At 33.0% G+C, this 21,555-nt stretch overlaps 3 protein-coding genes across 3 annotated transcripts; 2 read left to right on the forward strand and 1 right to left on the reverse strand.

The window, feature by feature from the left end:
* The first annotated feature begins 631 nt into the window (after positions 1 to 631).
* Positions 632 to 1,281, forward strand: mRpL34 (mitochondrial ribosomal protein L34). The gene is made up of 2 exons (XM_068766419.1): positions 632 to 935; positions 1,006 to 1,281. The coding sequence occupies exons 1-2, from the start codon at positions 898 to 900 to the stop codon at positions 1,238 to 1,240; spliced, it is 273 nt and encodes a 90-aa protein (XP_068622520.1). The 5' UTR covers positions 632 to 897; the 3' UTR covers positions 1,241 to 1,281.
* Positions 1,282 to 1,387: 106 nt separating this feature from the next.
* Positions 1,388 to 4,957, reverse strand: LOC137923229 (mitochondrial outer membrane protein SLC25A46-like). Its single transcript, XM_068766417.1, has 7 exons — positions 4,577 to 4,957; positions 4,314 to 4,411; positions 3,624 to 3,802; positions 3,028 to 3,084; positions 2,723 to 2,938; positions 2,390 to 2,600; positions 1,388 to 1,824 (listed from the first exon to the last, which is right to left on the reverse strand). The coding sequence occupies exons 1-7, from the start codon at positions 4,746 to 4,748 to the stop codon at positions 1,537 to 1,539; spliced, it is 1,221 nt and encodes a 406-aa protein (XP_068622518.1). The 5' UTR covers positions 4,749 to 4,957; the 3' UTR covers positions 1,388 to 1,536.
* Positions 4,958 to 5,781: 824 nt separating this feature from the next.
* LOC137923367 (uncharacterized) lies at positions 5,782 to 19,109 on the forward strand. The gene is made up of 12 exons (XM_068766594.1): positions 5,782 to 5,977; positions 6,059 to 6,210; positions 8,059 to 8,276; positions 9,045 to 9,191; positions 10,113 to 10,218; positions 11,546 to 11,642; positions 12,509 to 12,668; positions 13,611 to 13,862; positions 15,038 to 15,254; positions 16,991 to 17,094; positions 17,987 to 18,118; positions 18,623 to 19,109. Exons 1-12 carry the CDS (start codon positions 5,932 to 5,934, stop codon positions 18,705 to 18,707), a joined length of 1,716 nt encoding a protein of 571 aa, XP_068622695.1. The 5' UTR covers positions 5,782 to 5,931; the 3' UTR covers positions 18,708 to 19,109.
* The last annotated feature ends 2,446 nt before the right edge of the window (positions 19,110 to 21,555 follow it).

Below are 21,555 nucleotides of genomic sequence, written 5' to 3' on the forward strand. Positions count from 1 at the left end.
GATTTATATAATATAATTTTTTTGTCTCTACCTATGACCACGAAATGTATTTTCTGTTTAATATTGCAATTGATTCTATTATATCTCCAAAATTTTCAAAAAAATAAACAGTGTTTAAATCGCTACTATGTTTAATTTACCGTTACTACTCAGAACATGCACAATTTTTTTTGGTAACAAAAACTGCCAAGAAAATAACGTTGGACCTTAATAATAAAACTATGTAGTTAGAATGTGGTGCTATTTAATAAATAATTTAAAATTAGGTACAGTAATGTCTTTTGACTTGCCACTTGTTATTTTGTGCTCATATACCTTTACTAGATACGGAGTCCCACTAATTGCAACATATTAATATCACATTTGTGTACTGCTTAGTGGAAAAATAACGTGTAATATCAACCGAACAAAAATTACCTATAATTAACTGTTGAATAATTCTATATTAAAAAGAATTAAGCATTTTTTAAAATTAAATACGGCTTACAATTCTGGAGGGTAACAACAGGTTTCCCTCCAAAAGCTCGGCAATCGCACCCCTCTTTCAGCACCGATTACACACATGGACAATTCATTACCATAGGTAACTCAAACTCGTAATCTTGGCATTCGTGCTTGGCCGACTCTGTCCGTTGCTAAACAGTGGTAGTAAAATATCACTGTCGAATGAAGTGATACTCTATAAAGCTGTAATCAGACTCGTTCTCACATACGCAATTCGATCTGTTGTCTGCGATATAGCGCTAGTGATGTGTCTGTCAACAATATCTCGTTATAATATAGACCAAGAGAATAAAATGACAGCCAATTTGTCAATTTTGACATTTCTCTTTATGAGTTTGAGGTTAGGGTTGCATTTAATGTTAGTACGTTCTACATATCGATCACACCTCAAATATGTCTAGATTGATGACAGCAATTTTGCAACCTTTGAGGCAAGTTTTTAACCTTTATATTATTGATAACGGTTAACTTCATTCAATCTATTACGTTAATACATTTCAGATGTATTGCTCAAGGATTAAAAACAATATCCTTAGAGTCACAGACAACTTCTCTTGTGAAACCAGATTCATTTTTGGTAACAACTATTAGGAGCAAAGTGCGTTGTTACTTCCCTCGACCAAACGAAGTCAGAAGAGTGCGTCGTCATGGTTGGAACGCAAGAATTTCAACACCTAATGGTCGACGAATAATTATGCGCAGGTTGTTAAAAGGTAGATATGTTTTAACACATTGAGAGCACATATTGTATATCTAGAATTAGAAAATAAATAATAATAAAAAAATTAATTATAATTTTTTTTTATTTCAACAAACTCATGTTAACATTAACTTATGATAGAAGCTGTGCTTACACTTAGCAAAATATTTTAAACTACAGTACACTGCTAATATTTTTACTAGAATAAACACTGTCAATGATTACATATTTTTTTTATTAATAGGATATAAGGATAAAAAGCTTTTGTTTGCAACATATTTAATCTATTTTCCTGATAATTTTCATAAAAAATTGGTATGTTAGATTGTTTCTTAATTAAACAAGTATTTTTGTTGTGAATGAACTGAACCATCGGAATTAGTGGGAGAGTTTGCTGGTTTTAGAAGGTTAGATACTTCAGATACCACTATTGTGGTAAGTTTTATGATAGCTAAATGTGCAGCCAGTTGCAAGATTAATGCACCAAAACCCTTGTATAAACCCGACACCCCTTCCTTTGCAATTGTTGTATTGTAGCAATCTAAGAATCCTTCATAGCCAGTTAAGATAGGTGTGACTGAGGTTCCTGTGTCTAGGTTATCAATGATGGTTCGTGTTCCCTGGAACATTTAAAAGATTAGACAACATAAATATACAAACAACCTTGTATAGGTTGTCTCTAATTCTAATATACTGGATGCAGAATAGATAATTTGCAAAACTGAATTGTATAAACTCTAATTTGAAAGCAGAAAATGTACTTAGACCAATAATATAATTAAAGGAAGTTAGGATATTGATATATCTTGACATCAAACATAAGTGTAACAATATCACCATCATCAACTGGTAGATGCCTATTGCCTTCCATAAAGGTCGTAACAATGACTGGTCTTGCATTGCCTACATGTAATACTTTGCTATGACCTTCACTATATAACAATATACTAAAACATCTATATTTATTTTTTATGGACTATAGGCAAAGTATTTGACATCTGCTTGGTCTAATGTTAAGTAATCGTGAATTCTCTAATGCTACATGCTTGCCTAGAATATATAATTAAAATATATTTCTATTTCATTCTTGAAAAATAAATTGAATTTATTTCAGTGAAGTTTTTGTTAGAATAAGTCAATTTCAAAAATAGATATTGGTATATCATATAGGAAATGATTACATACCTGTATGTGGAGTCTATGAATAATAGTTTCAATTGGGTAGAAGATAATTTCCATGGTGATGAATGAAAAAATGTTTGCCTTTAAGTTAATATCTTCTATGAGAGGATTCTGAGTGTTCTTTGGGAAATTTGCATTATAAGCGTCACTTAACTCATGGCGATGCCTTTGTTGAAATCTTAGAGCTTTTATTGTAATTTTTCTTAATAATAAACTAAAAAATAAAAATTCAATAATGCAAACAATTTATCCAAAAACACATAAGTCATTATTAAATGATATAAAACTTTGCAATTTTAATAACATGAAATAAATTTGCAATAGTAAATTACATACTGTGCTAGATACTTGGATATCCCTAAACCAACAGTTGGTATCACAATAGCCCAAATTGGAAGCATCCTTCCTTTGCTGGGAGTTCCCCATTCTAAAATACGTAAAAATCCTTCCCGAAACACATCAAAAAGTGCAGGTTTATCACTGGCAATATCACTTTGTACTGTCTCTACTAAACTTGCTGAATAAAATGGTGTGATAATGGCCAGGCTTATGCTGAAAATAACATGTAAAAAATTATAAATATTGGTTAGTTGTATTTGTTAATAAAAAATATATTATTCAAAAAGGGTGTATGTTCTTACCACTTCAAACTTATATGTTGTAGGAATTGTATACATGAATTACATTTTGCAATCTCTCTAAAAATGAATAAAAATTATTACATTTACTAGCCAAAGTTTATACAAAATATTGGGCAATAATGTTAACTAAAAAGCTACATGATTTTAAGAATTTTAATCCTTATGTTTTCCTGCAGTAATTTAAAGTTTAATTTCCAAAATTGCAAGTTTAAATGTGCCATGTAGGCTTGAGAAGGAATTGGGATTTCACAATTAATAAGCAGAGGTCTAGAAAAAATGTATCCATTTTTGATGGTGAAGAACTAAAATATTAGTTTGCTTTCACCTATAAATATAGGCAGATAATATTTTAAGAAGCTCAGCAAATATTCCTTGTAAAAAATTGCATGTTTCATATTCATTACAATATGTACTTATACCTTCAAAGGATCTGATCAAATGATCTTTACAATTTTGATAGAGTTTTGGGGATATAGTAGAATAGAAGCTGTAGGGGGTACAACAGCTAAATTTTGAAAACAATCTATGAAAAAAAATGCATGAGAATATCTGCTTGAATTGCTGAACGAAGATTATAAGTGTCATTAAAAACTAACTTTGGCCAACTAGTACCCTTTGATATCACATCTTCCACAGCCATGTTAAGACCTTTCACAATACATGTGGATCCTATTCCCTTCCATAGTGTACTTAGGTCCTGTCTTCTGTGTAGCTTCACAACTGCTGGCAGCAGAGTGTATGGTACAATGTGGTAATTTTTGAGACTTCTGTTTACCTTGAATAACAAACATGGTTATATATATACATATTATATAAATTATACTAAAAAAAAACTTTTTTTTATGTACTATCAAAATATTCTTTGATAACTAAAATATTTTTATTAACAATAATTACCTAACAGGCATAAATAGTTAGTAAATCAACATGCCTATATATAGTTTTAAATCATAATAACCAACAGCTTATACAAAGGATTGGTGTATTAATCAATTAATGCCTTCAGCAATCAAAAAGAAAACAAATCGAAAGAATGATTATAAGATGAATAAAGTGATGGTTAGGTGAGGTAGGCAAACCTTAAATTTGTTAATTATATTCAAGTAGATAAGTGATTTATAAAGAAACTGCCTTAAAAAGTGTGAATTTACAATTTATTAACATGTTTACACCTGGTACAGAATTAGTAAATAAATTTTGGGGTTAAAAAAAGCAATAGTTGTTATATACTAATCAGCAGATTTAATATTACACTTTGAATATTTTATTAAAATATATAAAAATACCTGGCATTGTCTTCTTAATACAATAAATGGATGACTCAACAAATTTTCTGTAATAAGACTTGCGACACTTATTGTAGTAGTAATAATGGTATTATTTTCTGGAACAAAGGTAATGCTGAAGTAGTCACTTTTATTCCAATATCAAGTTTATAAGGTGGTGACAACACACATTTCCCTGAATAGAAACATTCTTGTAGATAATAACTGTTGTCTGTGTATCTATTAGTTTATGGATAAATAGTTTAACTATTAATAAATCCTACCTTGTTCTGGAACATCATCCATAACAAGGGGTGGACCTTGATATTCCTCAGTAATGGGGGTATGATAACCATAAATTTGCTGGTACCGCGTATCATACAAATCATTTGTTTCTCTATTTGGATCTAACCCAAATGGACGATTATAGCCAGTGTAATCTCCAAAACCAGCCATTTTGATAATTATCTAATAGTTCAACATTTTATATTACTTAACATCCAATTTATTCCGTTTTTTCTGTGATAAAAAGTAAAATTTGACTCAAAATTATTATTGTGACATATTTTGCATTTTAAAATAAGCATGCATACGCAAGCAAGCAATATTAATTTAAAGTTATGAAAAAGTAATGAATAATACGAGTAACCTATAGGGCTATCACTGACTTTGACAACTTAACAGCAATGTCGATGTTTTTTTTCTATTTATGGCATGAGAGTTCAACTTTTTACCATTGCCTAATAATTATTGAGCACATTGACTACTTAAACTGATTCTTACTGTTACTGCAATTTAGTTACTGTTACGACAGGATGTTAATTTTGTTAATGTTTTTGACAGCAGTTTGAAATTTTGCGCTAAAAAGTCATAAAAGATCTGATCTAGTATAAAATTTTTGTCAAATTATTTTATTTATAATACGCAGATGAACCAAGATTATCAACATAGCTCAAAAGATTGTTCATCTGTAGTAGCAGTGTTCGGGGCACATCGCACGTGCAACCGATGGCCGTTGGGTCTGAAAGATTCGCGAGTGGTGATAACAAGCCGGTAAAAGCCGCGTGTGTAAGCATCATCCTAAGTGGACCGACGACACAGTTAAGGTCGCGGGAAGTCGTTGGATGCTGGCACCGCAGGATCGGTTATCGTGGCGGTCTTAAGAAGAATTATTTTATGTCACTTTATCATTTTACCCACAAAATTGGTATAAACACGCCGTGTCTTCGTCTAAACATTAAAAATTAAAACCGGTAATAAATTATAGGAGAAAATTTTACCGAACAAAATGCATTTTCGTTATAAGTATATTTAATTTTTATGTAATATTCTTCTAACAATATTATTAACAAATATACTACTTCGTGTAAAGATGTAAGTAATCGGAAAGTGACAAATAAAACAACATTCTCCGATGTCAAAATCTTCGATTGTTGACAGCTGTATCAGAAAGCAGGCGCAAACTCTAAAACATAGGGTAGAACTCAAGACGCATGATCAGTTTTATGTCTGTCCCTATCTTTTATAAAGATTTTACACAGTAAGCAATCGACATATTGATTTGAATTAAATAGAACAATAGTTCTATAGACCTTAAAATGGGTTTTAACAATAGTAATTGATTAAATATTTCTTTAAAATGTTTGAAAAAATAGTTTTGTGTTTAACTCTTGTGCATTTCTATAGTGAGTAATTGAAAAGCTCTTGAACCTTGGTATTTTGACGAAGCCGTGTGATGTATAGAGCCTGAGTTCGATTTGTTTTAGGCATTGCTGCACAAGGAGAATGTACAGATTTACGCGGGAGGCATATATCTCACGGCTTACATTACGTACCAGGACCGGACACCTGTACCCTTTGTGTTTGTGATAATGGGCTACCCAAAGTTTGCAAGGCAGTTCTTTGCACTCCTCCACAGGTTAGTAAAAAACACAATTGTTCTTTACTGCTATTATTTTGTTCTATCCTTAATCTTCAATTCAAATAATGTGTTTAATAAATTGAGAATTTTTCTCTTCTTCTAATTGAAAAAATAAAATTATAGTTTTCTGTTATAATGGCTAATTAAATTCCTGGGATTTTTTTTTATAAAAACTGCTTTCTATAATAATACAAAAATTTAACTTCCCATGCATTCATAGATGACTACTTTAAATTAATAACAAGTTCAAGAAATTCCCTCTTTGTAAATAATACCCCACAAAACTTTGGTGTGGATTGGTGGATGTTAAAGTTCCACCCTTGCAATAATTTATCGTAGGAGAAGCTAATTTCTAAAAATCTTTTCAATTATTGCAGGTATTAACAATTGTTTTGGCCATTATTATTTGAACATGAATTATGGTTACGTCTTAACCACTGAGATATAGTTCAAACATTCTCTATTAAGCACTCTAATGGTGATAGAATTTGAAGGCAATGTGTGTGACTTCTATTTTCAAAGGATTTGCTGCTCTACTGTAACATTTATACAACTTTCTACATAACTAGCTATTAGTTAAGATTTTCTTGTCTTTAATATATATATATATATATATATATTAATCCATATTATGATCTCGTAGAGTAATATTTTATGCATGAGAAAAATGTTCGAAGAGCCCAATTTAATAGGAATTAGAATCAGATTGAGCTCCCCTAATAAAGGGTGTCCCTTTAACTTAAAGCTATGTGGTTTTAAACATGCTCTGGTATAAAAAGAATCCACAACAGACTTCAAAAGGATTTTCTTTTTTTTGTAGTTACTTTTACAATATCCTTAATACAGAAGTAGAGCAATTCATTCTCAATGTTTAGTATCATATACCTTATCACTGTAGTAAGATATTTTACAAGTTTTTTTAAATGAACTTCTTAAATTTGTTATATTAAAATTTAGAGATTACATACCTATGTATTGTAATATATTTATAATGTACACACCCACAAAAGAGTTATTAATTTTGAAGCTCCTGCTTAAGGCTGTAATACTAAAATAGAACTGGCTACTTAATAATTTACATTGGTGATCAGGATGCTGTAACATCAATTGTGTCTATACCCTGAAACTACAGCTCTTCTAAAATTATTTTAATTTTATTAACCTATTATAGTAGTGAAGGTTAAAGTTAGAATACCAATATTGGTTATAAAAAATATTGTTCTTCAGTTTTAGTTATTTCGGTGAGAGTAATAGTTATTTTCCTTAATTTTTTATTGTTTTATTTATTATTTTTCCTTTTTATTTTAAAAACTTTCTTTTTGCTTTTAAAAAAAATCTGAATTGGTGGAGTCATTATCAAATTTTAAGCTTAGTTATATTCATCATCCTTTGAGTCATAAGATGTGTCCACTGCTGGACATAGGCCTTCCTCATAGATTTCCAATAACATCCATTCGGAAAGGCCTACATGCAGCATCTTTCGACCTTTAACAAGGTCGCCAGTCCACCTTCACGTGTGGACGTGATACGCTGCGCATATTTAAGGCTTCATTTGATTTATACAGATATTTAAAACTTCATAGATTAACATTATCTTAGTATAAGGTCATGACAGTAAGAAACGAGTCAATAGATGAAGCTACGTGTAGTATTATGAAAATTATAAATATAATATATATTATAGATTACCAGGGAGTGGTTACAGATTACAGAGGAGTGAGAACAAGGTCCAGTGAAAATCCTGTCTTAAAAAAACATTACCGACAGAAATATCAAATTGACAACTCTTTCAAAAACCAAACTATGAATCAATATTTTTACTTATGTTAGGTAAAATTTGTTTAGGATTGTCGATCGTTTCGAGTCGGAAATACGTGTTGTGAATTTATTTGCTTGGACGACGTGGTGAAACCCGCGGATGGCGAAGCAAATGTCCGCGTGGCGGCTGGAGGGGCGGCGGCTCTGGTGTTGGCGACCGTCGCGCTGGTGGTCTACCGGGTGCGGACACACAAGCGTCGTCGCCCACCTCGCCCCGACGACCAGCGCAGTCTCACCAGTATTGGGTAATTGTGATATACTGGCTGTCCCCTGTACACTTGGCGAATTTATGAACGCTTTACTAATATCCCTTGCGAGTAGAAATTCGTAAAATCCGTTCATAGTTGTTCTATGCATGACAATATAAATATCTCTATAAAATTTTAAGCCTAGCCTTATTAAGGTTCCAGATGTATTGTGTAGTACATTGGTTTTACTTGGTTTTGGTTGAAGTTGGTGCTGTTAGCCCCGGCGCTTTTATAGCTTCATCGGAACTCGTCTGTGAAGCTAAAGTGTGCATAGGTTGAGAGTTCTTATGTTTATATATACACCATGTGACAGGATAGGTAAGAGGTAAAATCTTTTATTCAGTGTTAATTCCCCGTCAATGAATTCATTGTATAATTTATTTATTTATTCATTCATCCACACATCTATTTATTTAATTTTACTTTCACTCATTTTTCTCTTCATCCATTGTTAACTACTTTGTTCATTTAGTTTAAGTCATCAGATGAATATCACATGAAATTCAATAGAAACTAGAATCAAATGGAATTTCCTTATAACAACATTATTCATCTTTACTACTATTTGAGAATAGCTTAAAACAAATACAGTTAAATATAAAAGAGTCGTATATATTATTAATTTTGATACATTCAAATACGTATAATAATTGTTTGTAGTAATCAGCCGATAAAACTTTATGTCAATATAGATTTGTTTGTGGAAGTGGTGAGATACATTGATTTGAATCTTTATAAGATTTAATTCACGATTATTTTGTGCAGATACATAAGTGGGAGTATGGGATATATGGGTGGTACTTGTGAGACCGCTTTGGGAGCGTGGAAGCCTCCTAGTAACTATCTACCACGTGGGGAGGCACCGCCGCCGTACGACGAAGCGGTGGCTCAGTGTCGAGCCGAAACGATTAGGTTTGTATGTTAATGTATACTAAACACTAAACGATTTGAACAACACAAAGAAGTATGGAGATGGATATTATAATATGAAAAAACAGGCTATGACACAGCATCAAAATAAAACAGATCATTAGGAAAGAGAAAAGTGGGCATACCAAGTAAAGGGTGATATGATAGCTTAATCAATATAGCAGGGAAAGAAAAGAACGAAGGAAGGTCAAATATCTTTACCCTCAGAGAGATCTACATTAATAATTCGTAGACTGCTAATTTACTAAAAGTTTTTTTTTTCATTTATGTATTTACTAGCTGTATAACCTCCACTGCTGGACGTAGGCCTACCCGTAGGGTCCCATAGGCCTGTTGGGAAGCATCTTGCATGCAACATCTTAACAAAATCGACTAGGTTAACCATATCGTGGGAGGACGGCATACTTTGCGCTTTCTGATATAGTCTCGCCTTCAGAACCTCGAGCCTTCAGTGGCCATCAAATCTGTATAATATTATATTGTATGATGAAGATATACAATAAAATAGTATATCTTCATCATGTCAGCTGATGGATGCCCGCTGCAAGGTGTACGCCTCCCCCAAAGATAGCAATTATGACCTGTCCTGCGCTGCATGCGTCCAGCGACTTACCGTGACCTTGACCTTGTTGTCGTAACTTGAGAATCTTTCGGCTACAATCGTCGTCGGTTCTACATGCGATGTGCTCCGCCCACTGCCCGCTTTATTACCGGATTTACCTTAGTATTAGTAGTAATAGCATTATTTTTATAATAAAAGTGTTTTATAACCGTATCATCTTGTAATGATGACACTTATAATATTTTAATATAGTAACTGTCACTGGTGGTGGATGACTGTTTTCTTCATGTTTTCTACCTCTGGAATTGTCGTTTTAAAACAATGTTTGTTCTCTATTCCAGAATGAACAATGAGTCATTTCACCGAACTTACTCGGGTGTGAACACGGGCGATCCCATGCAATGCACAGGACATGCATACATGAACATACCTAGGCCGGTGCAACAGGTAATACAAGCACTGGGTGACACTCAGCTGCTACTGCAGTAACAATAGTTACTGTTTTGCAACTTTAATACGTTTACTTAAGATTATTGATGATTTACTGAACAATAATTCAGAAATAATTTATATTACATAATCATATTGCAAATGTAAATGATTTTCTTTTCTGACATTAATTTAATTCGTTTTTTTTTAATTATAAATTTCAATTTAATAATAGTTATATAATTTTTAACAGAAAAAAAAATTTTTTTTTACACTTTTATTGTATATCTGGTATATAAAATTAGGTAATTTAAAACATTTTTAACCAGTTTAACCCTTGTCATACAAATATAAAGTGCATCGACGCATTCAAAGCATACCATTTAATTTGGCTGGCTTGGCGCGCCAGCGATCGATCACTCATGGACAAGCTCAGAATCGGTGCGTTTTATTTTCAAGCATACTGTTTACTTATAGCACTTATAGCAAAAGAAGTATGATACTGGTTTTAACAGCTCCTAATTGATACCGGACTGTTTGTATTTAGTGCGACAGAGATAACGCTCTACGAAGTCGAAATCAGCTGATTATCTTTGCACATTGCTGTATAAAATTTAATAACGTTCATATATTACATTGCTAGTTTATAATAAAAGTCCACAACGGCACATGAAATGTGCGACGAGTCAGAGCCGTCATTGTATGTCAAGGGGTTAATGTAATGTTATAGTTCAATTACTTAATAAGGGAGCAATTATTAATAAAATGATTAATAGCTTCTATTATATAAACAGAGATCTGTTAATTGAATTAATATTAACTAAATATTTTTGTCAAGTAAATTATTGAGATTTCCACATCCAAGTAATTTTGACATGATATCGATTTAACGCGGTTCGCCAATAAAAAAATAAAGTTCTATCTTGAATCACAATTTTTTTTTAATTATAATGTTGACAATACTACAGAAGCTTATCTATATAGCAACAAAAAACAACTGTAGGAGTGCCATAAGTGCCTCTGGTTTTAATTCAGTCCTCAATAAATGTTCACATGTTGTTATTAAGTAGCTGATGAATACTTGCAAAATTGATTTTAATTTATGTTTTTATATTTTGTTCTTATATATGTACATTAAATTTGCACTGTACAATAAGTTAAATATTTTCTAATCAAAATAGATTGTTTGTTGTCCAATAAACCCATATGAAGTAAAGATTCCATTTGCCCAGTTTTTTTGGGATATCATTTACGAGTTTCCATCTTACACGTTATAGAACATGTCGCCAAATTTACCATATGTTACAAGTATTTTTTGTAGAATATGCTAATATCTCTTTTGCAGATCGCGAATACCCAGAATTGTTACAACGCGCCCCTGCTACAGCCCGTGCATGGGGGCGAAGCTCCCGCCGTGCCACTCCATGCTGTCCCACCTAACGGTAATTTTTTTTACGAACTCTCTTTAAATAATTCCTTTATAGAAGATCGAATCCATACATCTTGATAGGTCAAGATGTAGGCATCTTACTCACGAACTGCTTCCATTGATTTCTGTTTGAAGTTATATTTATTAAATTTAGTATGTATATGTATTCTTCAGTTCTATGGTAAAAATGAACATATAAATTTGTACGTAAATTGAGAGAGTTCATAATATTCCTCTACCAGCAAACAGACTACCTAAAGGCCTTTTATTATGATAAAATATGAAAAGAAATGCAAGCCGCCAAACTTGTTCCTTTTCAGGTATAACTCAATGTGATGACTGAATAATAACAAAAAAAGGTTTTTATTTTTTATTTTTAATGGCTTCGTTTTTGTGTCACTTTCGTGAAGCTTACTGTGGGAAAGGGACTTTCATATTTTTAATACATTTTCACGTGTCTTTTTTGCTCTCTTCTTCCTTCACATAATCGCAATCACAATTTAAGTCTATCCGTAACAATGTATCACAGTGTATTCTTCTTTTATTAGAGTTTACGTTATTTATTTGTATTACAGATGTATATTTATCGCAGATTATAGTTTTTTGGCTTACTTTATTTCGATATGAGCAGCAAATTGGTAAGTTGAAGTGGTAGTAGACTTCTGGGGTCTTAAGGAAGTCTGAAGTAGAGACCACGGACCCGCAAGCGCGTCGTAGGAGCTTCAACCACAAGATGGACAGTCAACTTTGTTAAGGTCTAAGACGCTTGCTGCCGCTTCCAACCAGTCCTATTAAAAGTGTATGTCTAGTACTCCATATCCTATGGCTGATATGATGATGATAGAGTAATGTTTTCTATAGTAATGTTAATATTTACAGTGGTTGGTTTCCCGAGTGCGATACGACTGACAGGGTCGTTGGGCACGATCAGCGCGCGTGGAGTGCCGGCGCAGGGCGTTCCGCCCCCGCAGCCCGACCATGAGCGCCCCCACAACGTGCCTGGCTTCTATACTCACGCCCACCCCATACACACCTCGTTGTGAGCACATACTACTTTATATATTTAAAGACCATCTGTCACCCTCCCACTTCGGAAACTTAATGAATTTCAGGTCTCTAAATCTGAGTATGTGATGAGTACATCATATATACATGCCGCCTGCATATATACAAAATCCGGCACAAATATAGTATGTAGTGACCTAAATTAAGGCTTCCCAGGGAACGTTTGAGTAATGTTACTTTATCAGAGGTTATAGCTTAGCACCCTCAGAGCCTTATTACTTCGAACTAACAGAACATGCAAAAAGTGACTTATTTTTATTGACAGCAGTGTAAGATAGGTCAAAAAATCTCGTTATATATGTTTAAATCTAAATTAAATTTCTACATAGGTCCAATATGCAGGTGATTTTAAAAGAGAGATAGGAAAATCTAGTGACAATCTACACCTGTGGGAAGATGTATGCTAAGGTAGATAAGGAAGATCTGTGTTTTATAGTGGATGAATGTAGTCATAGACTGATAAAGATGTTTAATATTTTGTTGTTTATTAATTCTTTGTTAAAAACACAATAACTACAAAGGCATAATAATGAATAAAGTACATAGTCAAGCTTAACATTAAGTATTTTTTTCAGTTAAATCCATTTTATAATTAAAAGAAATAAAACTGCTATATAATAGATAGTAAATGTAACATTGAATAATTTATAATTATAGTAATATAGGTAATTAAAGCAATAATATATCATAATAAAAAAAAATACCACTAAGTCTTCTACGTTATTATTACTATCAAAAAAGAAAAATACTACATTATTTTCTACATTTATCCTAATTATGTGGTACTAGGTGATTTGGAATATAAAATTCAAGGTAGAATTGTTATTATTTTTTGCACCAAAAATGCTGCCTGTTTAAACATAGTAGAATAACTTTTATAAGATTCAGTAATACCTATGAAATAAAATATTTCCAGGCACAGAACAATTCCACGTATTTCAACAGCTATTGAGACTGCAATATTGGATTCGGCTATATCGGGCTTTAATCGAGCAGATCGATCATTAGGCGGTGAGATCCGGCGTTCGTTCCATCGAGCTGGAGAACCAAGACTTGATACAGGGCGCAGCATGCCACGTAACCTGAACATGGCTGCAAGTAATTTCAATATGACTGCGAGCAATCTCAATGTGGCGGGGGGTAATGTCGACCTGAGCTTGGAACAGGCGTAAGTGCTGTTTATAATTGTTTATTTATTTATCCATATCCTTATCTGTAAACATTTACATTACGGAATTTTTCAAATTTACACTACTATTTTTGTTTTGCGCTTCATGTCTGTGTGCCTTTCAGCAAAGGCCTGCTCCAATTTTCTCTTTTTCTTGTCCGTTTCTATACTGTCATTGTGCCTACTTCTTTTCCTTTCATATTCTCTTGGGTACCATGTTTTTAGAATTTTGCTCTATTTTTCTGACCCTCTCATTATGTGTTCGGTCCAATAACTTTGTTTTGTTCCGCGAATCCCCATTTTCCACTTTATAATTCTTCTCTTTCTGAGAATGCTTCTTTAAATTTCTCTCTGGCTTACTTCTAGCTTGTTGCATTAGGCTTTTGTTAGTGCTTAAGTTTTTCATCCGTATGTGAGGAATGAAAAGTAATGAGTTTACATTTTGTATACATGTTATTTTGTTCATATCTTATATCTTGTTGTATAATCATATATCTTAGTGTCTATTTTTTCTATGAGTTTTTAATTGTTAGTGAACGCTACACTAACCGAGAGGGCTATCCTCTGGATTTTTCTACAAGATTCAATCATATATGTGGAGATAGTATACAAAAGAAAGTAACTCGTATAGCTCAGCGGATTGCCAAGTAGCAATTGGCAGGTCACATAGCAAGCAGTGCTGATGGTAGCAGAGGCCTTAAAATTCTACCGAACAAAGTGCATAGAACGTCCACCCACAAGGTGGATAGATGACCTTGTTAAGGTCGAAAAATGCTGCAACCAACAGGGTTTATTTTATTTTATAAATGAGGTTTTAATTCTATGTCAAACAGTAGAAATCCTTAGGCTAAAATGACGATGTTAGGCTGATGATATTTCCTGTTAAAAGCTCTTTATTCTCTCTTGATTTATTGTTTATTTTTGGAGATAAATTTAAAGCAATGTAGGATAAACAGGGCGAATGGTTATATGTGTAAAAGTTAGAAAAGGATGAAAATATAGCTCATTTGTCAGCAAAATGCTTTAAAGCTTCTGTATCTATTTTCAATCATTCCTGCATAAAGTTATTACTTGAAATATATTACATTACTTTATCTTTTGGAATGCCATAAATTAAAATTTGACTTAAACATCTATAACCAATCACTCTGTATTAACGAGTTTGATTGCAATAGGAATACTGTGCGTTTGAATGGGACCCGTTCGAGAGCTCAGAGCGAGGAGCAGAATGTAGGTGGAATCGACGTAAAATCCACGAAGCCTTTACAAGCAGACGTTGCCACGGCTACACCTCCTTCGCCCCCTGTCTCCGCACCCCCAGTGTATACGCCTCCCAGCAAACAAGCACCGACCGCAGCGCCGCAAGATACTTTGCCGCTTACAGTTGACAAGGTAAGAGTTTATTTTTTCAATTAAACGAGAAACTCAATGCATTTCCCAAGAATTATAGCGGGTCTTAAAGAATGATATGCAGTATAATCATTCATTAATTTTTTAGGAGTAGACAACTTTATTAGAGAGAGAATTTTTCTATTCTAATTGAAACTACAAAGCTTGAAATTGCAGCTACATTATGTCACCGTCAGCGGCGCATCGAAAAGGGGAATTCCACAGAAATAAAATTCTTTATATACGTAACGCTCTACAATGGTTCTAGACTTATGATCGAATGACGATTTTTATTGGTTGAACATTGTTTTCATAGTTAAAAAACGGTACAAATTTGGACAATGCTTAAATATACACACTTGACCACCAAGACTTACCAGCCTTAGGAAGAATCCCACAAAATTAAGGAATTTTATATGAAGTAATGAGATTGTCCACAGAAGAATCAAAGTCACCGACGTAGCTCAAAGAATTGCTCGTTTGAGGAGACACATCGCTCGTGCAACCGATGGCTGTTGGGGCCGAAAGGTTTTCGAGTGGCGACTACGAGCTGATGGACGCGGCATGGGTCGGCCTAACATTAGGTGGATCGACTAAATAGATAAGAAAGAAGGAAGGAAGTCGCTGTATGTAGGCAGCCTTAAGACAAGTCATCGTTGCGATTTTTGGGGAAGACATATGCCTTGTGGAAGGCGTCTATCAGCCGAAAAGAATTATCGAATAAACACTATACCATACCGAACTTTATTACGGAATGCTTGAATTGTTTACTTGCATCTACGGGAATAATATAGTTAATAGTTTCCACGATCCCGCGGCTAATGAGTTATATTCCTGCACTATAGCCGATTCTTGAAGTTGGAAGCTCACTTGTTCACAAAAAGACAAAATAATATCGGCGATAAAATATGAAGGCTGCTACGATTTACTCGTATTTTTCTATATTTTAGACCATTTATAGTGATTATTCATGTATGAGAATTAACGTGTGAATGAGATGTGTATACCTATAGAGCCTAAGTCAATTGAAATTAAAATCATATTAAGTTTAGTTTACTTCACTTATAATGGCATTCTTAAACTTAAAATACTTAGCTACGAGGGTTCCAAACGCTCTCTGATCTAACATGAATGAATTTGACACCAGTAGTGTAAAGGAGTTAAACTCCACCATGGAATTATTTAGCCACAACTTATTTTTTTCCAAACAGGTTTTTTTTGAAACTTACTAAGGGGTTATTGGTACTCCAGCTATTGGGTAATAATATATATATATTTTTTAATTAATGATATTTTATTATAATAATTATATATATATATATTATAATAATATTGTATGTGTTTTAAACAAGATGTTTGGTTATAGATATAAAAACTAACGAAGATGAATGTATAGCTCATTTGATAGCAAATCTTTTACATTTCCAATCAACTTGCATAAAGCGATCATTCTGAAATATTTAAAATAATTTATTTTTTCAATTGGAATGAAACAGGCTAATAACTTCTGGCAATACAGTCTGCAGGAATATAAAGTAAACAGTAATTAATGTCAAAATGTTGTAATCTCTTTAAATCTTTTACACCTGTCACCAGAAACGCTTTATACACTTTACAAAAGTTTTATCTTACTACATTTTCTGTTAGGGTATCAATCTTTTCTGGAATCTTCTGCCTCTTTATATTTTCCTAAAATATATGAGTGAAATAGTATTTCAAGCGAATTATTTTGTTTCTAGCCTTCGTGTGTATGCAGTTACGACGGTACCAACGCTCCGGGCAGCGAAGATGCGGACGATTACCGCAGCGAATGTGAAAACTGCAAGTCTGCCAGCAGCTCCAGGTATTTCAACAGTGTTTTCATTACTTCGAAGAATTTCTTTGCTGTTATTAAATTTCAACTGTTTTTGCACGAGAATCAACTTTCACATGTTTTTTTTTTATGGGCGGAACTTAGGCGCTTTATTTTTATGGCTAATAATTTTACTTTTATTCTTCACATTGTCTTCCACTCTCACTTCTACCTTCTTTAACAGTTTCTTACATTTTTATAAGTGTAATTAACAATACCAGCTTACAACATCTATCATCCTATGCTACATTTCTCTAAACATCAGTTTAATATATTTACATTTTTCTTCTATATTTTATTGCACTTATCCTTTTAGAGATCTATAAATAAATATCTTACATTGTTGCCTGCGTTTTGTTTACAATTCTATATTTATTTCTATATTATAAATTCATTGGTTGTTAGGTAGGTATGTAGGTTGGTTGGTTATTTATTAACACCTTTATTATTTTTACGTTTTTATTTCTTTCGATTGTTTCCTGTAACAGTTCTGCAATAACTTAGCAAACATTCAACACCTGTTATCTTTCTCAAGGAGGCCTGGTCTGGTCCACTTACAGATCACAGATGCACAAGGGACTCTCATCGAGTTTAAACTCGTGAACGTCCTCAGAGAATGTATAAGAATTACCCGTGGCCCGTGAACATTTGGACCAGCACATTTACAGCTTCATATGTTAGCCCATGCTATCCACAAAGATGAGTCCTTCTATTCATTGATAAAAGGAACAGTCTACACGATAGCAAGTTTTACAAAGGAATGGTGGGTGTCGTCTCCATCTACATGTCCCAAAGGAGTTAATATTAGAAAATGCATGACTTAACGAATCATGAAGTAAAGATGTTTTTACATATGGGCTATGTCTATATGTTTTATGTGCAGATGGGTGCTGGAGGAAGGATGGGATGGTGAGGAGGAGGAGGGTGGGACTCAGACTCTTCAGCGACGTGTACCTCCACCGGCGCCGCCGCCGCCAGCCACTGCCACGCTGCCACAGCCTGTCACCAAGCTCAGGTATAATGGAGATTTTGACTAACTTACGAGATATTTTTTAAAATAAAAACTGGCTGCATTTTTGCACTGAATGCAGGTCGTTTCCTGTCGGTATTGTATGAAATGTATATGACAGGTATATGTACAGCAGTGAACGTTCTGAAGCTGAAATGTGTTGTTTATCTATATATAATCTGTGATTGTTTAAAAAACATTCTGTATGTCAGAAATGCTACTACAGGAGAGACAAGATGGATTCACATAATCATCGTTAGATATTTCATATATTTCATTCCGCAATAACACAAAATTGCACATAAAAGACTGATACACATATAAGAATATTTCTGCAGGTGTATTTGATGTTTGTTGCAGTAGTGTGAAAAATTTTATAATTTAGATACAAGAATCACTCAGTGGCAGGAACCCTGAAATTAGTTTATATCCTATATTTCAAAGATTTATCATATTTGTCGATGGTTGACGAATTTAAATAAATTTACGCAACTACTATATTTTTATCAGCCGAAATGCAGTGGGGCCACCATCCAACTGGGAGAATTGGTTTAAAACCATACCAGATTCCGACACCGAGTCAGAAGAAGAGTGAATATTTCCCCGAGTTTATTTCAATTCACAGTAATATTTTTCTTTATAAAATGTAAAGCAAAACGGCAAGATGCTTGCATATCCACCGACTTGTTTGATATTATAAAATCTTTTAAATCACATTGGATTACAATTATTGTAATGATGACTTGGTTTAATTATTGTGTAATCTATATTAGTCATTAAGTATTTAAATAATATTTATTTTAATCTGCAAGTACAAAAATGGTTGGAAAATGTTAAGCAAAAACTTGACAATTTAGATATTTATTTATAGTGTCCATAAGGTACCACCGTATGTAATTTAAATTATTTTTTTATATATATTGTTGCGTTATGTCACAATGATTTAGTTGTGTTTATGTTTTATTGTTATTTTTTACGTTATTAACGATTAATAAACACGCGGTGTTTTTTTTTAAATATTAATAATTTTATTTATGTTTTACCAAAGATGTGAATTGTAATTTTTTATATTATTATACGACAAAATATGAGATTGTTTGATATTATCATTTTTTTTTCTTAATTTTAATAATATACGAACAATTAATTGGCTGTCATGATTTCGTGTTCATAGATTTAATTATTTAAACATTGAGAGATTTTAAAATGATTTGTTAATGATGGTCAAAGATCGGATATTTGATGAGCCTTAAGTTATATTGTAAAGAAATTACAGAGTCGGTATCTGAAAATTGTGAAAAAAAATCTTGTAGATATTTGTTATTAATTATAATTAATGATACATTTGTATCTTTTTCCTTTAAAGTAATTCTTTTAAAACTTCCAAGCAATGAGGTACTGACCCTTTGCAGCGTTGTGATCTTTTATGGCTCAATCTCCTTGTCTACGCTAAATTTAAGACCAGTTTCCATTCCCCAAAAGCCTTTTTTTAATATCCGTCTATCTTTCATTCATAAAGGGTCTAGTGAGATCAGACATTGATCTCTTCTCGAGCTCGGACCATTTGATATTCCCGCTGATGATTAGAAAAGCAAACATGATGGAGTACCACGCGATCTCAGCAGATCAATTAAGCTTTGATATTTTAGCTCCTATAACGCCTAGGTCCCTAGGTCGAGCACTCGCCTACCCTCCGTTATTGATATTGCACAGTTTAAGAATGATTTCGAATGATCGAAACCCTACACGAATTACGTTTTGATCACCGTCCAGTACTTTTGAAGTTGGGGCGGATCGATGCTGAAATTTCTCTTATCAAAATCATCGTAAAATGGCATAGTCGCGAGAATAACTTTAAATCTATGTCTTACCGACACTGCCTGTCGAGCGATCGACTCGTTAATAGAACGTCTTACTTCAGCCGTCGAGGATTCGAGGTTCTTTCAGATAATATTCGACGTCTGATTAGAAGTTAAAAACGCAGTGATGAGACATTTTAATATATATCAAAAAAAGTTACGGCGTCATCAGAAGCAAGTAAAAGATAGCATATCCGAGTATAAAAATAATCAATAGGACTCGCTCCTCGGAGTTTTCGAGCCTTCGACTAACACCTACCCCGGAGTCTTAACGCTGCATAGTTAGCGTCTATTCCACCTCTAAGATTATCTGAAATTCAGAGTAGATCTGACTTTGTTGAAAGGTGTGAGATGAAAAAGAGCACTAGTGTGAAGAGATAAGGTATATTTTCGAATTCGAATTTCGTTTAAGCCAGCGTGTGTATTGCAAAGCATCACTCGCTGATACCGGGATTGTTCCGTACAAAATAACTTTAGAGTATAAGCCAACCTTTCGATCTTAAATAAATATGCACCAGATATCCGATCTTTGCTTATATTAATTATAATTTAAGAAGAAAGTGAAGAGTGCCAAAATGTAATAAAAACGTGTGGAAAAACGAAATGAACAAATCGAATTCTATTTTACAATTTCTAGCTAGGTAGATGTTCTTAAATTTAATATTTCTTTCCATTAAGCTAAGAAAACTAGAAGTGATCGAATGAAAAGTTATTCTCAGGGAAAAGTAAAGACAGTGTGAATAAAATAAATATTTTCATGATAATAATATTTTTGATGTATCACCGTATTCTAGATTGTTCCAATTCAAAGATAATATTTTAATATAGGATGGTAGCCACAGTTTGTTTAATACATTTAAATAATATAGAAGGATGTAATGTGAAATTGTAAAAACTATTTTTGATTGGGATAAATAGTATAAGTTTTCTTAGAATGTTAAATAGATTTGGGTAGAAAAATTCATTATATTTGACGTAAGATGTATCTTTTACTTCTCACTTCTGATATGAACATTTATTGCAATTTCATTTAGGTTACACCTATTTTATCAAAATAATGACATTTCCATAGAACGTTAATATTACAGCGTGAGATTTACATTCTAGAAATAAAATGAATAAATAATTTGTCTTATAAATGTTTATTTATAATTAGTGGAAATATCTGCAATGTTTTCGATTCTCCAATTATTACGTGCGTAACTAAGTTCCCGAATGTTCGACAAATGTACTGCTATATGACGACTCTCGGTCTTTTGCCAAACTCGTTTAAACCTATATGTATGTCTACACGTGTCATTCTTAACTGGGAATTTCTATCCCACTCGCCATATTCTCTAAATATTGCTCCTTTCAAATGTTACTTGTTCTGTTCGATGACATATGACTGTCATCATTTCCGTAATATGGCGACCTATAAAATTGGTGTTTTGTGGATAACCTCATAAGACAAAGAATTTATAATCGACAATATTTCGAATAATATATATATGTTTTAAAAAACAGCGGGAACTTAGTTGCGCATCTAATGTTATGACAATAAAAGCGAAGAATATTCTTTTCTTATATTCCCATTAAATCAGA

This window comes from Battus philenor, unplaced genomic scaffold, assembly GCF_028537555.1.
Source record: "Battus philenor isolate CCGP_79_NKW_IND1 unplaced genomic scaffold, ilBatPhil1.0.hap1 SCAF_21, whole genome shotgun sequence".
Classification (NCBI taxonomy): domain Eukaryota; kingdom Metazoa; phylum Arthropoda; class Insecta; order Lepidoptera; family Papilionidae; genus Battus; species Battus philenor.

Excerpts from the sequence above, each read along its gene's own strand:
- mRpL34 (XM_068766419.1), top strand. The coding sequence starts at position 898 with ATGTCTAGATTGATGACAGCAATTTTGCAACCTTTGAG. Across the intron at positions 936-1,005 it reads GCAATTTTGCAACCTTTGAG|ATGTATTGCTCAAGGATTAA; the intron begins GCAAGTTTTTAA and ends AATACATTTCAG.
- LOC137923229 (XM_068766417.1), bottom strand. The coding sequence starts at position 4,748 with ATGGCTGGTTTTGGAGATTACACTGGCTATAATCGTCCATTTGGGTTA. Across the intron at positions 4,412-4,576 it reads GGATGATGTTCCAGAACAAG|AAAATAATACCATTATTACT; the intron begins GTAGGATTTATT and ends CCTTTGTTCCAG. Across the intron at positions 1,825-2,389 it reads TTCATAGACTCCACATACAG|GGAACACGAACCATCATTGA; the intron begins GTATGTAATCAT and ends TAAATGTTCCAG.
- LOC137923367 (XM_068766594.1), top strand. The coding sequence starts at position 5,932 with ATGTTTGAAAAAATAGTTTTGTGTTTAACTCTTGTGCATTTCTATA. Across the intron at positions 8,277-9,044 it reads CGCAGTCTCACCAGTATTGG|ATACATAAGTGGGAGTATGG; the intron begins GTAATTGTGATA and ends TATTTTGTGCAG. Across the intron at positions 10,219-11,545 it reads TACCTAGGCCGGTGCAACAG|ATCGCGAATACCCAGAATTG; the intron begins GTAATACAAGCA and ends TCTCTTTTGCAG.